This window comes from Ipomoea triloba, chromosome 15 (genome assembly GCF_003576645.1).
Source record: "Ipomoea triloba cultivar NCNSP0323 chromosome 15, ASM357664v1".
Classification (NCBI taxonomy): domain Eukaryota; kingdom Viridiplantae; phylum Streptophyta; class Magnoliopsida; order Solanales; family Convolvulaceae; genus Ipomoea; species Ipomoea triloba.
The window spans coordinates 130682-144331 of record NC_044930.1 but is presented as its reverse complement, the minus strand read 5'-3'; the positions used below and the strand labels follow the sequence as shown (position 1 = coordinate 144331).

At 37.2% G+C, this 13650-nt stretch overlaps 3 protein-coding genes across 3 annotated transcripts; 2 read left to right on the top strand and 1 right to left on the bottom strand.

Annotated features, from left to right (window-relative positions):
* Positions 1 to 98: 98 nt before the first annotated feature.
* Positions 99 to 6089, top strand: LOC116006731 (protein CHROMATIN REMODELING 4-like). Its single transcript, XM_031247221.1, has 15 exons — positions 99 to 151; positions 901 to 1144; positions 1351 to 1474; positions 1572 to 1617; positions 1909 to 2060; positions 2390 to 2580; positions 2690 to 2820; positions 2913 to 3206; positions 3329 to 3469; positions 3626 to 3880; positions 4148 to 4285; positions 4364 to 4663; positions 4831 to 5004; positions 5504 to 5942; positions 6046 to 6089. Exons 2-15 carry the CDS (start codon positions 1003 to 1005, stop codon positions 6087 to 6089), a joined length of 2571 nt encoding a protein of 856 aa, XP_031103081.1. The 5' UTR covers positions 99 to 151; positions 901 to 1002.
* A 40-nt stretch (positions 6090 to 6129) lies between these two features.
* LOC116006485 lies at positions 6130 to 8090 on the top strand. Its single transcript, XM_031246881.1, has 3 exons — positions 6130 to 6793; positions 6899 to 7112; positions 7339 to 8090. The coding sequence occupies exons 1-3, from the start codon at positions 6149 to 6151 to the stop codon at positions 7977 to 7979; spliced, it is 1500 nt and encodes a 499-aa protein (XP_031102741.1). The 5' UTR covers positions 6130 to 6148; the 3' UTR covers positions 7980 to 8090.
* Positions 8091 to 8208: 118 nt separating this feature from the next.
* On the bottom strand, positions 8209 to 11757 carry LOC116006484 (phenylalanine ammonia-lyase). Its single transcript, XM_031246880.1, has 2 exons — positions 11283 to 11757; positions 8209 to 10174 (listed from the first exon to the last, which is right to left on the bottom strand). The coding sequence occupies exons 1-2, from the start codon at positions 11675 to 11677 to the stop codon at positions 8425 to 8427; spliced, it is 2145 nt and encodes a 714-aa protein (XP_031102740.1). The 5' UTR covers positions 11678 to 11757; the 3' UTR covers positions 8209 to 8424.
* Between the last annotated feature and the right edge of the window lie 1893 nt (positions 11758 to 13650).

Genomic DNA, 13650 nt, shown 5'->3' with positions numbered 1-13650 from the left:
TTTCCCCTCTTTTTTTTTTTTTTTTTTTTTTTTTTTTAAATTTTTTTTTATTTTTTTTTTTTATATTTGTTGGTTGAGATTTGAGAAAAGCCATTTAACCAGGCGGTGGAAGTATATCTCACTCTCTCTGCGATTTCTCAAGCGTGTGAAGGTAACCTTGTAAAGCTTTCTGCATTGTAGCTCTAATTTCCAACCTCCTGTTTGGCCTCCTAGCTCGAAAGCTAAGAGCTATGGGAAGCTAACGGGCTTTATAAAAATGGTTGAGGAGGGAGACATGGAGTTTATGAATGTAAAGCTCCAAAATCACCCATGTCTCCCATACTACCATGAGCATTACTTTTGGACATATATAATATTTTTTGCTTAGGTTATAGCATCCTTTCCCTTGCCATGTAACACTTTTTTTAAGGCTAGTCGTGTTTGTGATCAACAACAAAGAAAAAGTAAAAACAAAATGTGTATACATATCATCAGCTGCCTCTGTTTAAATAGGCTGTGATTTTGCAGAATTTTCTGTGTTCGGTGAGATTTGCACTCTCATTGTACGCATGCCACTATGACAGGGTCTTTGTTCACCTCCTCTTTATGTTTCTTTGGTGTGCAATATATTTATCAATATGCACTGAATTGGTAATAATAATAAAAGAGATTGTGTTGTGAGATAATAAATTTCTAGGACTTAGGTAAAGTGGTATGACCTGAAAAACTTTGTTTTAGATCTTACAAATGATTTATATCATTTGAATTATTTTTCACAAAAACATCCTCTTCTATTGTTATTACCAATTCGACATAAACACACACAAAGGTTTGGGAGTTGAACTCATGGAGGGGGGCTGATATTTTGCCTATTAGTTGTCTACCAGTGCATTGACATCTTGACTGTAAATGTGACTGCAGTGTTTTTTTGGTCACTTCAACAAGACATTGCGTTGTGCATCTTGTCTAAATCGTGACAATTATTCCCTTCATTGAAGGGGAGGGATTGAAAGTTTGAGTGATATGAATTCACAATTGGGTTCTGCAAAGAATCATGAAAAAGAGGACCATGGAATTGTGCATGTAGCTTCAAGAAAGAGGAAGCTGAGTGGACGAGAATTTAAGAAACTTCTAGTATCACGGGTTAAGAGAGTGAATGCCATAGGTAAACTCTTATCACTATACATTATTGTTAATTTGAAATTAAACTAACCTGTTCTGTAATGTATGTGACAGATCTTAGCTGCTACCATAATTTAGACACATATGATATGATGTTAAGCCGTCTAAACTGAATCATAGCAATTCATATTTTATCGTGGAGACACCAAATTCTTTCTAAGCTGCATAACTTGCATATACTATTAGCAGATAATGCACATGGAAAGCAGGATAGGCTGTCTGAAAGTGGTTGCTCTGTCAGTGGAACTAATGAACACAGTGTAACCAACATGAGAGTTCCAGAAAGCTCCTGTTCAAATTCCAAAGAAGAAAGGTATTCTGTTTTATTAAGTTACTACCTTATTCCTAGCTATCTGTTTAATATTTCTGTTAGAAACCTGGAAGCTCAGTTAGTGTTTATCTGCTCACAGGTTGGATGATTCCCTACAAGAATGTACCTCTACCTGCAATTTACAAGTAATTACCTACCTATTTGGTGTCTCTCTTCCTGCTTCAATTACTTTCATGAACATCACTTCTTGTAATTAACTTGTTCTTATGTCTGACCCATGAGTACTTAACTTCACTTAGTTCCCTACCCCGTCCTCTTCTCAAAGTAAAAGATAATGACAACAAGAGAGAAAAAGATGTAAAGGACCTTTGAGAGGGAAATTTTGATTTGTGTCTTGAGCATCTTTTATATGGTCTGTTATTTATGAACAATTGAACAAATTGAAGTAAACTGTCACTATTTTTTGCTACACACAGGATAAAATCAATACAAAATCATTGCTTGACCTTGACTTGAAGCCTACAAATCCAGAGGCTTGTGATGTGCAGTACATAAATTCCAAACAGGATAATGAGATTGGAAGTGAGCATAGCAAATGTCTGATATGCTCTGAAGGGGGAAAGCTCTTGTGAGTACATTACTATCTTGTATTTAAAAAATAATAATAATAGTATTTTTATCCTTTCTAAGTACTGGGTTGCATTCATTCTCCATTGCAAGTTACTAGCTATACTAAAACTGGTTGAAGCAGCCTGAAATGAAAAGATAGGCAAGCCTAAACATGTAAGGGTTGTGGTACATTTATGTTCCTAGAGCAAAGTCATTTACACACGGCCAACATACAGGGATGAAACCCTAAATAAGAAAGCAGTCTTATTTGAGATGGTTCCATAGTCCTAGCCACTAACTATTATAACGACACGAAATTCTGAAGGTGTTATTTTACTTATTTTCCAGATGCTGTGCTGGAAAAGGATGTGGGAGGAAGTTCCATCTCCCTTGTGTAGACCCCCCACTAACATATTTCCCTCTTGGAGCATGGTACTGTATTTGGTGTGTCAAAAAGAAGATGGAATTAGGTGTTCATGCTGTGTCTGAAGGAGTAGAGTCTATTTTGGATTCTAGAGGAGCTGATTGTGAAAATGAAGGTATTGGCCATCTGCATATTATTCTATTTCATGTGAGTTGGTTTTACATTTTTTTAAAAACATATTAACAGTGCATTGTTGTAACTGTAACTTTGGGACCTGGTGTTAGTGATGCATAAACAGAAGGAATATTTGGTAAAGTACAAAGGCCTTGCTCATATTCATAACCGCTGGATTCCAGAGGCAGAGTTGACTCTAGAGGCTTCAGCACTGCTTGCAAGATTTAACAAACACAATAAGGTGATATTGATATAAAGCTATTAATATATTTTTCATTTTTTTTCCTTTTATGGGCTTATTGATTGTTAACATTTTTAAGATGCTTTCTTCAGAATGTGAGTTGGAAAACAGATTGGACTATGCCTCATCGTTTGCTTGAGAAAAGGTTGTTGTTACTACCGGAGTCCAGTGAAACATATTCTCTGGGGCATAATGATAATGGTTCCATTTGCCGTTATGAGTGGCTTGTGAAATGGACAGGCCTTGATTATGATCAAGCTACTTGGGAATTAGACACTGCTCCATGTTTAAATTCCTCCAATGCATTAAAAATGATCAGTGACTATGAAAGTCATCATAAAAAGGCAAACGCAGAGGTGCATCCTTCCAAGAATGATAAGGATAAGGTACTTCTAACTATTAAACCAATACAATGAGCAAGGTTATATACTAGCTAATAGTTACTGATATTTGTCATGAATATTTTTACTAGCACCTGGATGATTGTCTCTTTCTGATGTTACTGCAGGGAAGTAGAAGTCCTCTTCCTGAGCTATTGACATTCCCATTTGAATTTACAGCTCAAGTGCACAGCAATCAGCTCATTTATGTGAACAAACTTCTAAAATATTGGCACACTAGCAAAAATGCAGTTGTGATTGACAGCCAGGTTAACTAATTAATGTTCCTTGTCCAGTTTTCATGTCCACGATATAGTTTTGCCCCTTGCCATGATATGTGTGACCTGTTACATGAATTGATAAACTGATAAGGGTATTATCAAATCTGTACTCGAAGTAAGAAGTTGAATGTTTGGAATTTTCAGGAACGTATTCTGAAGACAGTGCTTTTAATATCATCTTTTGCAAGAGATATGAGACGGCCATTTTTGATAATCACAACTCGCCCTGCACTCTCATATTGGGAAGACGAGTTCTCACGTTGTGCATCATCTATCAATGCTGTTGTATACAAAGGGAATGAAGACGTCCGTGCTTTTATTAGGACTCTTGAGTTCTATAATGTGCAAGGTGCCATTATGTTCCAAGTTCTTATCTCACATTGTAATGCAGTTGTTGAGGTAATTTTTCCAGTTTGTTGCTATATCCTTCAATTTTTTCCCTTTCCATTCTGATATATGACTAATTTATCACTTGAGCACCCTAAGTTATATAGTATTGAGTATTGACTATTGATCAAGATGTTCCATTAGTTGTCACTGCAATTCCTTAAGATTTTGCTTTCTGGTTGAATGAAACACAAATACTATGATTCTATGAAAGAATTATTTGAATAATATTTTAACAAGAAACTCAAAGTCATTGACATTTCTCCACTCGTTCTGCAGGACATTGAAATGCTTAAATCTATAAGTTGGGAAGCAATAATCATAGATACTAGCCAACAGTCTTCTGTGCTAAAGAATTTTGAACACATCAAAGCTCTTGCTACTGACAAGAAACTGCTTCTTTTCCGTCAAATAGAGGTAAATATACACCAATTCTTAATCAGTTCCCATATTCTTACATGTTCACAACTAATGAAAGCTACCTAAATTAATCAGGATAGAAGGTTCAGTTACCGCAAATTTCTCTCTTTACTTGATCCAGAATATGAAGATGCCAATAGTGATTTCCCAGAGAGCGGATCTTACACAGAAGACATCAAGTTCAAAGAACAGTTCACAAAGTATATTGCATATGAGTGCAAGTCCTCCATGTCCAAATTTGTTGAGTACTGGGTCCCAGTCAGGCTCTCAGATGTGCAAATTGAACAATATTGTGATTGCCTTCTGTCAAATTTACCTTTGCTCTGCTCAATTTTGAAGTGCTCCCTTCATGACTTACTAATGTCAACTAGAAAGGTTTGTCCTTAACAACTTTTGGTGCATCTTTTTGATCTAGTAAACTTTTGAGTGCATCTGTTCTGTTTTTCAGTAATTTTCAACAACTAAGTTGAAGGTTTCTAGTTACTGCAATACAGTTGATATCACTAACTTCCTAACTGGAATTTACTTTCTGTACCATCTAGTGCTGTGATCACCCATACCTGGTAGATTGTACTCTGCGGAAATCCATGGTAGAAGGCATTCCAGCAGATGACCAGTTAGATGTTGAGATTGAACTTAGTGGAAAATTACAACTCCTCAATAGGATCCTTTTCGAGATTAGGAAACGAGGGCTAAGAGTCCTAATTCTTTATCAGGTAAGGTTCAACTCTTTGTTTAATTTTCCCTCCAATCCCTGTTCTTATTTCTAATACTTATAGTTGATTTATTTCCTCATTTTAAAATGTAATCTCTATTCTCAAAATACAGCATCTTAAAGTAGAAAATGTTTGGGTATTCCCTTGGATTTGCAGCAGGAATATATTGAGGGTAGGCCCAGCAGAGGATAAATTCTCAGAGTCTCTTTCATTTCTTCTACTTCCTCATGTGCCTTTGATTATTTACAAACCCTCTTAACCTTTCAGATTTCATTACATCCATAGTTATTTGCTTTACTATGCTTATATGAAGCTGTTCCAGTATTCCATCTTACTGTTTTGTTGGACCACCTCAGATATCATACAGCTCATTACAAGAAGAGATTTTTGAAGTAGAATAAATTGGAAATTATGCATTTTACTGTTTTCTTTATCACCCAGTTCTTTTCATTTATTTGATGGATATTAATAGAAAGATGGATTGCTTTTCACCTGTCAGTCTTTTGCTGCATCTGGGGGGATTTCTATTGGAGACATTTTGGATGACTTCATTCATCTAAAATTTGGAATAGACTCTTATGCACGCATTTGCGGGAATGTTCCTGCTCCAATGAGGAGAGCTATACTGAACAAGTTCAACAATAAAGAAAGCGGAAAGTTTGTCATTTTGATGGAAACAAGAGCTTGTGTTCCTAGCATCAAGCTTTCAGCTATAGATACTGTGGTTCTATTTGACAGTGACTGGGACCCAATGAATGATTTTAGAGCATTGCAGAAGATGACCATTGATTCAAAATTTGAGCAGTTGAAGGTCTTTCGTTTATATTCATCTTGTACTATAGAAGAAAAAACACTAATTCTTGCAAAGGGAGGTTTAACTGTTGACAGTAACATCAAAAGATTAAAGCAGACAACTTGCCATGAACTGTTGGCTTGGGGTGCCTCCTATCTATTCAACAAGCACGATGATTGCCATCACAATATTTCATCCAAAGCTCTTCTGGATGATCTATTTTCTGAGTTGTTAAACCTATTGCCCAGCAGCAGTGAGAACAGTGGCTCTGCTAACTGCTTCAGGATTTTGAAAGTGCAGCAGAATGCAGGAGCCTACCCTCAAAATATAACTTTACCTGGGGAATTGGAAATGCAGTCGATGGAAGATTCCTCCATCATATCAGGATTACATGATAATGAACGTACATCCTTGTTCTGGAGGAATTTGTTAGAGGGGAGGCACTCAAGGAGGAAATATTTGTCTAACCCCTCCCAGAGGGTTAGAAAACAACATTGTTTACTGGATGGCTTGCACGAATCTTCCGAAAGGGATGAAGAGGGGATACCGAAAGCAGATGCTGGTACGGTTCCAGATTCTTGTCAGTTCCAAACAGGGATACAAGCAGATGGAATTGAAGCAAATGGTACCGGTACTAAAACGACAATCACAAACAATGAACAAGATCAAATAAATTGTGTAGATGCACATTCTTGTCAGTTCCAAGCTCCAAAGTCATTTCCCATAGAAGATTCAAATCAACCACTGGCTTCTTCAGTCCAACAATCTGCAGGAAATTTATCAATACCCCTCTCAGCTGTGCAAGCAGATGGAATGGAGACAAATGGTACTACCCCAAGAAGCATAAACAATCAAGAAGATTTTGGAAATAATAATCCTATTGAGTCCTCAGGCATAGCTGATGTTCCACAGTCACATTTCTTAGACCCTCTTCAAAGAGAAATGAATAAGATACAGAAAGAGAGAGAGCAAACTATGAAATTGCATGAAGATTTGGTAAGTCTACATTTGCAAATTTTCCCCCCTTTTTCTTTATCATGTTCTTTTGTCATCTTCCAAGAGGAAAGTGTTGCTGATTGTATTAAGGAATATGTTTTGTAGAAATTGCTTCTGAGATCTGAGCTTGAGAAAGAGATACTTGAGATACGGAAGAAGTATGACTTGCTGCTTCAAGATGTGGAGATGGAAATTGTACAAAAGCTAAAGGAGTGTGATGGATGTTATGACAGATTACATTTAAACAAGTTATTGGCTGAATTCGTGATTGAGAAGGGAAATGTCAATTCTACATCTAATTCACAAGAGATGGAGAAAGGTACGCAAGATAGATTATATTATTCTCATTATTGCAATGCACAGCGTATTTGAAGAAACTAAATATAACATTGTGCTTTTTAAATCAGTTATCTTTTAAAAAACAAAAAATTCTAATCTGAACTATTGACGAATTTAATTATTTACTCTGCCAGTGAGCGGATCTACTTTCATTAACCAGATATATCAACTCTCTTTTCAACAAACTAATCAGAGGACTATTGCAGTTCCTACAGAATCATTGGCAAGCCAACCGGTTATTGATTCACCATTGAATCCATCATCAGATATAATGAGGGCTCCTACTACAAATCCAAAACATGTGAATTCAGATCATGCAATGAATCACCCATCAGCTGTTCAGCATACTGCCAATCTGCAAATATCATCTGTGGGCTTGCCAAGGAGTGGCACATTGTTACAATCTGTGGTTCCTCAAAGAGCTGGTCATCCATTATCGTCAGTACCCTTGCAATTTAGCGGGAAAAATCCTCTATTATCAGTCAAGTCAGAGTTATCTGCAGGTCCTCAAACTTCTCCTCAAGTAACACCAGTAAGTTTGCCAGCAGTTGGGGCAACATCTCCAAATCCTGAATTGGCTGCCACTATAGAGTCATTTGCAAACCTGCAACCAGAACTACATTTGGCCAGCCAGGGAACGGATGCTCCATGTGCGACTTCAACACTGCCAGAACAATTGGTAACACCAACATCATATTATCCCAGACCATTTTCTTGTATTACAGCTACGAGTTTTTCGGGGAGCCTTCAAGTAGGGTGTGAAATCAGAGCCCCCGCTCCACATCTAAGACACTTGAGACCAACTGCAGCTATTTTGAGATCAGTCCCAGATAGTATCAACTTTTAGGGTCATTGGATGATCAAACCATCTAAAAGAGTTAGTTTAGGCAGAGCAGAGGGTCCTTTTGCTTTTACATATATACGAATGATCTTTCAGTATTTTGGAATGTTATGCTGGCCAACCACAAACTTTTGCAGATGCAAGCATCTTTAAGTGGTGTTTCAACCTCTGCAAATGTGGGAATGGTCTGTTTGCCTGTAAACATGGCAATCGAAATTGAAACAAATGGTAAATATGAGAGAACATTCATCTCCAGATTATTCCACAACAGTGCCTACTCATTCATCTTTTACTGAACAGAAAAGCACATGTAGCTACATCCCTACAGAGAGAAGCATTCCAGAAAAGATTACAACTGGATTTTACCAAAAGCCAAAACAATGTTCAAGTAGCATAACCGAGGAAAAAAATGTATATATTACATTGAAAATAAGCAATGAATTGAAATAAATTAACAGATAGGAAGAGGAGCCCCATCCCAGCTCTTAAGGCATTCCAACAAAGGATCAATGATACTTCCCTCACACATAGCTGTGAACACCTTGTCACACTCTTCGCCCGGTGACCGGACCTTCTCTCCGGTCAGCAACTCAGTGCCCAGGCCTTCACGAACAAACTTGTACAATGGGTAAGACCTGCACTCCTTAATCCTGTTTGGAATAGCCGGGTTCCCACTCTCTACAGCGATCCTTGCAGCCTCAACTTCTTTTGGCAGAACAGCCTTCAATTCTTCTTCAAAAGCTGCAACCTTTAGGAAAATTGAAGTGCCGGTGTTCTTCTCATTCTCCCCATTCTGCAAGGCGTGATCAACAAGGGCTTGGCGGAGTTTCTGCATCAGTGGGTAGTTAGCACTGCAGGGATCATCCGCATATGCGAAGACATATTCGCGGTCCACCACTCGGAGCAAGTCTTTCTCGCAAAACCTTGCGGGATGAAGTTCTCCATTAGCACCCACAGTGAGAGTCCTCTTAGCTACCTGTGTAACTGCATTCTTCACAGCATTCCTCAAGTTCTCCTCCAAGAACCTCAAGTCAATAGCTTGGCAAAGCGCAACGAGATATGTGGATGACATGAGTTTCAACACGTCCACAGCTTCAGCAGTCTTCCTAGCTGAGATCAAACCCAAGGAGTTAACATCCTGGTTGTGCTGCTCAGCACTCTGGACATGGTTAGTAACCGGATTAGCCAAAAATTGCAGCTCGGAGCAGTAAGAAGCCATGGCAATTTCAGCGCCCTTGAAACCATAATCCAAGCTTGGATTCCTCCCTGCTGTGAGATTAGAAGGCAACCCATTGTTGTAATAGTCATTGACAAGCTCAGAGAATTGGGCAAACAACAACTTGCCGATAGATGCAAGGGCTAATCTTGAGTTGTCCATAGACACACCAATTGGTGTACCCTGGAAGTTGCCACCGTGCAAGGCCTTGCTTCTGGCAACATCAATGAGAGGGTTGTCGTTGACAGAGTTGATCTCCCTCTCAATCATTTTGGTTGCAGCACGAATGACTTCAATCTGAGGGCCGAGCCATTGGGGCGAAGTGCGGAGAGCATAGCGATCCTGTTTGGGTTTCTGCAGAGGATCCATTTCGTGCAACTTCTGAGCCGCCTTCACGTAAGAGCTGCCGTCCAAAATATGTTCCATAATAGCAGCAGCTTCAATCTGGCCGGGGTGATGCTTCAACTTATGCGTCAAATGGTCGGTAAATTCTGGTTTCCCATTCATGACTTCAGCAAAAATAGCGGATAAAACCTCAGACAGAACTGCAAGAACATTAGCCTCGAAAAGAACCATAGAGGCCATGCCAGAACCAACGGCGGTGCCATTAACGAGGGCAAGCCCTTCCTTGGGCTGCAACTCGAAAAATCCTCCGTCCATTCCGGCTAACCGCAGAGCTTCCTCTGCGTTGAGGGTCTCCCCGTTGGGTCCGACGGCCTTGGAGTTAGGGCGGCCGGTGATCAAGCCAGCAATGTAGGATAACGGGACAAGGTCACCGGAGGCGGTGATGGTGCCACGGAGGGGCAGGCAGGGGGTAATGTTGTGGTTCAGCAATTTAGTGATTGCTTCCAAGATTTCAAATCTAATGCCAGAGTATCCTTGAAGAAGAGTGTTGATTCTCACAAGCATGGCGGCTCTTGTTGCTGAATGGGGAAGAGTGTGACACGATTCTGTTCCATTGCCGAATATTCCAGCATTCAAAAACCTGCAAATTTCAGTCAACCCCCAGCTTAGATACAAATCATCAAACACTAAACCCTAACCCCTCGTAAAATAATACTACGTACAATTTTACAACTTTTATAATCCCAAAATAGAAACAATTTAAATATAATTTTATGCTAGTCACCTCAATCTGCTGACTTGGTCCTAAAGCACAGCAACTAGGAAGTACTGTATATTTTTATGATCTTAATTTTATGGTAAAAAATATTATGAGCTCTTTTAATTTTTATTTTCACATTTAAATACTTATAAACATTTTTTCTAGGATTCACACGGACAAAATTATTTATCAATGTCAGTCACATCATCAAATAAAATTGAAGAAATTAATATGAATTGAGTTGGAATGTACTTACATATTATTTGTCACATCATAATTATGAAACAAAATAATTAACTACTATGTGGGACTGCACTGCAGTCTGCTGACTTCTAAGTCCCAACCATAAACACTTGCTATACAATAATTCCATTAACTGTTGTACCTAAATAACCACTTCTTAGTTTCCACCTAATATTTACCATCTCTTTTAATACAAGCTAAGTGTTTTAAATTTAATTATTATGTCGTACAAAATATTTCATACTAAAAATAGTTAGCAGTTGGTCCTATTTTGTTTATTCAATTTAATTGTTTATTGGCTAGTTTGACTAAATTTTAACTTTAAATTTAAATAAATTTATATTTAACTCTTGGATCGGAATAAAAATAAAATAATTTTCAAATTACTCCGTAAGTATGTATTACATATCGGTTATTGTTAACTAGTACAAAAAAAAAAATTCACCTTCCAATGTAAAGTTACTGTGCTTGTCTTTATAATACATATTAGAAAAAATTGCAATATATTATTAGGACAATCTTGTGACGCTAATTCCTAAAGCTTGACAAGATTACGAAAAAGTTGTGGAAATAATAAATCTTTGTGTGGGTCTAGAAAAGGGAAGAAAAATCAACACAAAAAATCTTGTTCCAAAATAGTGTATGCAAGGTAAGCATATATGTGTATAAAAATGGCATTTTTACCAAAAAAAAAAAAAAAAAAAAAAAAAGGAAAGTTAGATAGATGTTAGTTTAGTGGTTTTACCTAATGAGCTCCTTCTGAAGAGCGCCACCTTGTTTGGTTCTACGGTGAGAGGTGGCACCGAAGCCGGTGGTGACGCCGTAGCTATCAGTGCCTTTGTTCATGCTATCCATCACCCAATCACTGCTGGCCTTAACGCCGGCGCGGGCCTCCTCGGAGAGCTCCACCGTGACGGCATTGTCACGGGAGGCGATAGCTGCCACCTGAGCCACCGTGAGCGTCTCTCCGCCGAGCTTCACCGCCGGCTTCCTAAACTCGGCCACCATGCGTTTCACTTCATCCAAGTGGCTCCCCCTCAATGACTCGGCAGCCATCTCCCAGTTCAAAGGATCAACCTGCTGCTTCTTGATACAGAAGCCATTTTGGTGGCCATTATTCTGCACCTTCACTGCGTCCATATTAGTTACTGGGCGTGGCGTGGGGGACGGGATGGAGGGGAAGAAAAAGAATTATTGAGAAATGTTTAATTTGGTTGTGGTAGCTAATGCGTGTCCGTGTGGTATAAATAGATGCTAACAATGAAGAATGGGTGCAATCTAATTTTTGGTAGGTAGGTGTAGAGGGAGAGAAGGAGATTGGTAGCAGACACACCAATTGGGGGTTGGTGGCTCTTTAATCTTAGCCCTTCATTTTATATGGACTTCACGGCTCAGATTTCCTTACGTGGCCATCACATGCAACATATATAATATTTATATATGGGTTTGCATCTCCACTACTGACTATTATGGTAGTATTATTTTTATTTTTGGTAGATGATGATTTTTATAACGAGTAGCTGTTAAAATAGCTTTACTATAATGGAAAGGCATGAATGGGTTGGCAAGGTAAGGTAGGGCAAATTAATTATGCCATTCACTAGTGTCTATTTTACATTGTAGATCCAAGTCCAAATAACTTTTAGATTATTGCTTTGGATATGCAGTAAATATATTCTGTACCTGTAGTTTATGTGTTTGTAGTTACCATTTTGTGTCTGTAGTTAACATATATATTATGTGTTTACAATTACCATATTATGTGTCTACCGTTAACATATTAGCTAGGTTTCTTCCATTTATTTACAAGTACAAAACTATTAAATACAAGTGCATAATATATACTCCTTCTGTCCCATTTTACCTGTCCTATTTACTATTCATTGGTCAAACCAACTCTTTCTTCATTACCTATTTTCTTTAGTAATTTTTTATTATTTTTAAATTTATTTTTTTGTGTTTGATAGTACTTTTAATATAGTTTCTAAATATATAAATTTTATATATTAATGCTAAAATTAATATTATTAAAAATTGGATTAAAAATAACTTCAGTCAAGCCTCGTTAAACGAATCTGACAACCATTTTGGGACGGAGGTAGTATATAAATTGTAAATACATAATTTTTGAATTAAGGTCAACAGTGCAATATGGACCTGGCGTCCTGGCTCATGGTATAACAATATATATATGGTCATAAATACTATATACATATATGTACTGGTAAATATATATTTTGACGTCCCAATATTAATCCGTGTCTAAGCTTAATTTAAAAATACATAGAAAAAAGAAATGTTTTTGGAATTTATAATAAAAGATGAAAAAATTGACGATATTGTACTTTATTTTTATTTCTAAAATATAGTAAAATACAATGTGGTAAATAGTTAATCCTTATTAAATAGAGTAACGAGAACTTTTGCATGGGCACAAAGATGACCTCAAAAAATGGTTGTCACATTTAATAAAAAAAACAAAGAACATGAAAAATACATTAAAAAAAAAAAAGAAGTTATAGTGTTTCTCTACCTAAGGTAAATTTACATATCTATGTTTATACTAAAATATGTTATTATTATATTGATCAAGCCTTTCAAAATAAATGAGTAATTTATTAAATTTATTTTAGTTAACTACGGAGTACGGAAGTAGTTCATTAATTATATATTCTAGGTGCAACTGTGCAAGACTATTGTAGTATTAAATTTTGCACCATTTTTCATAAGTTTTTATGTAATGAAATTAGCATGTAGTATAATATATAACAAATCAGTTCATGAAAATTCAATAAATATAAATTAGTATGAATTAGAGATGATGTATTTAAATTAATGAGATAGATATGAATAGGTAAATAATAGTGTAAACATTAAAGAAAATAGAATGAAAATGTAGATGGAGTATTTTGTGGGAGGGAAAATTAGAGGGGTAGGAGACAAAGTAGATATCCAAAATGGAGGCGGAAACCAATGGTAGTTAGTGAGAGGGATATATGATGCATGCACATCAGCACATGCACACACACACACACATATATATATATATATTCTTAGTTGAATATGGCAGAGGATGAGGCAGTCCCCATTTGACTTGGCAATTGCTATGCAAT

What these genes read in the sequence shown, in the direction of transcription:
- LOC116006484 (XM_031246880.1), bottom strand. Translation starts at nt 11,677, where the DNA reads ATGGACGCAGTGAAGGTGCAGAATAATGGCCACCAAAATGGCTTCTGT. An exon ending in CTTCAGAAGGAGCTCATTAG is followed by an intron (nt 10,175 to 11,282) that starts GTAAAACCACTA and finishes TGAAATTTGCAG; the next exon opens with GTTTTTGAATGCTGGAATAT.
- LOC116006485 (XM_031246881.1), top strand. Translation starts at nt 6,149, where the DNA reads ATGCAGTCGATGGAAGATTCCTCCATCATATCAGGATTACATGATAAT. An exon ending in TGAAATTGCATGAAGATTTG is followed by an intron (nt 6,794 to 6,898) that starts GTAAGTCTACAT and finishes TATGTTTTGTAG; the next exon opens with AAATTGCTTCTGAGATCTGA. An exon ending in TTCACAAGAGATGGAGAAAG is followed by an intron (nt 7,113 to 7,338) that starts GTACGCAAGATA and finishes GGACTATTGCAG; the next exon opens with TTCCTACAGAATCATTGGCA.
- LOC116006731 (XM_031247221.1), top strand. Translation starts at nt 1,003, where the DNA reads ATGAATTCACAATTGGGTTCTGCAAAGAATCATGAAAAAGAGGACCAT. An exon ending in GATTTAACAAACACAATAAG is followed by an intron (nt 2,821 to 2,912) that starts GTGATATTGATA and finishes TGCTTTCTTCAG; the next exon opens with AATGTGAGTTGGAAAACAGA. An exon ending in TACTAATGTCAACTAGAAAG is followed by an intron (nt 4,664 to 4,830) that starts GTTTGTCCTTAA and finishes TGTACCATCTAG; the next exon opens with TGCTGTGATCACCCATACCT.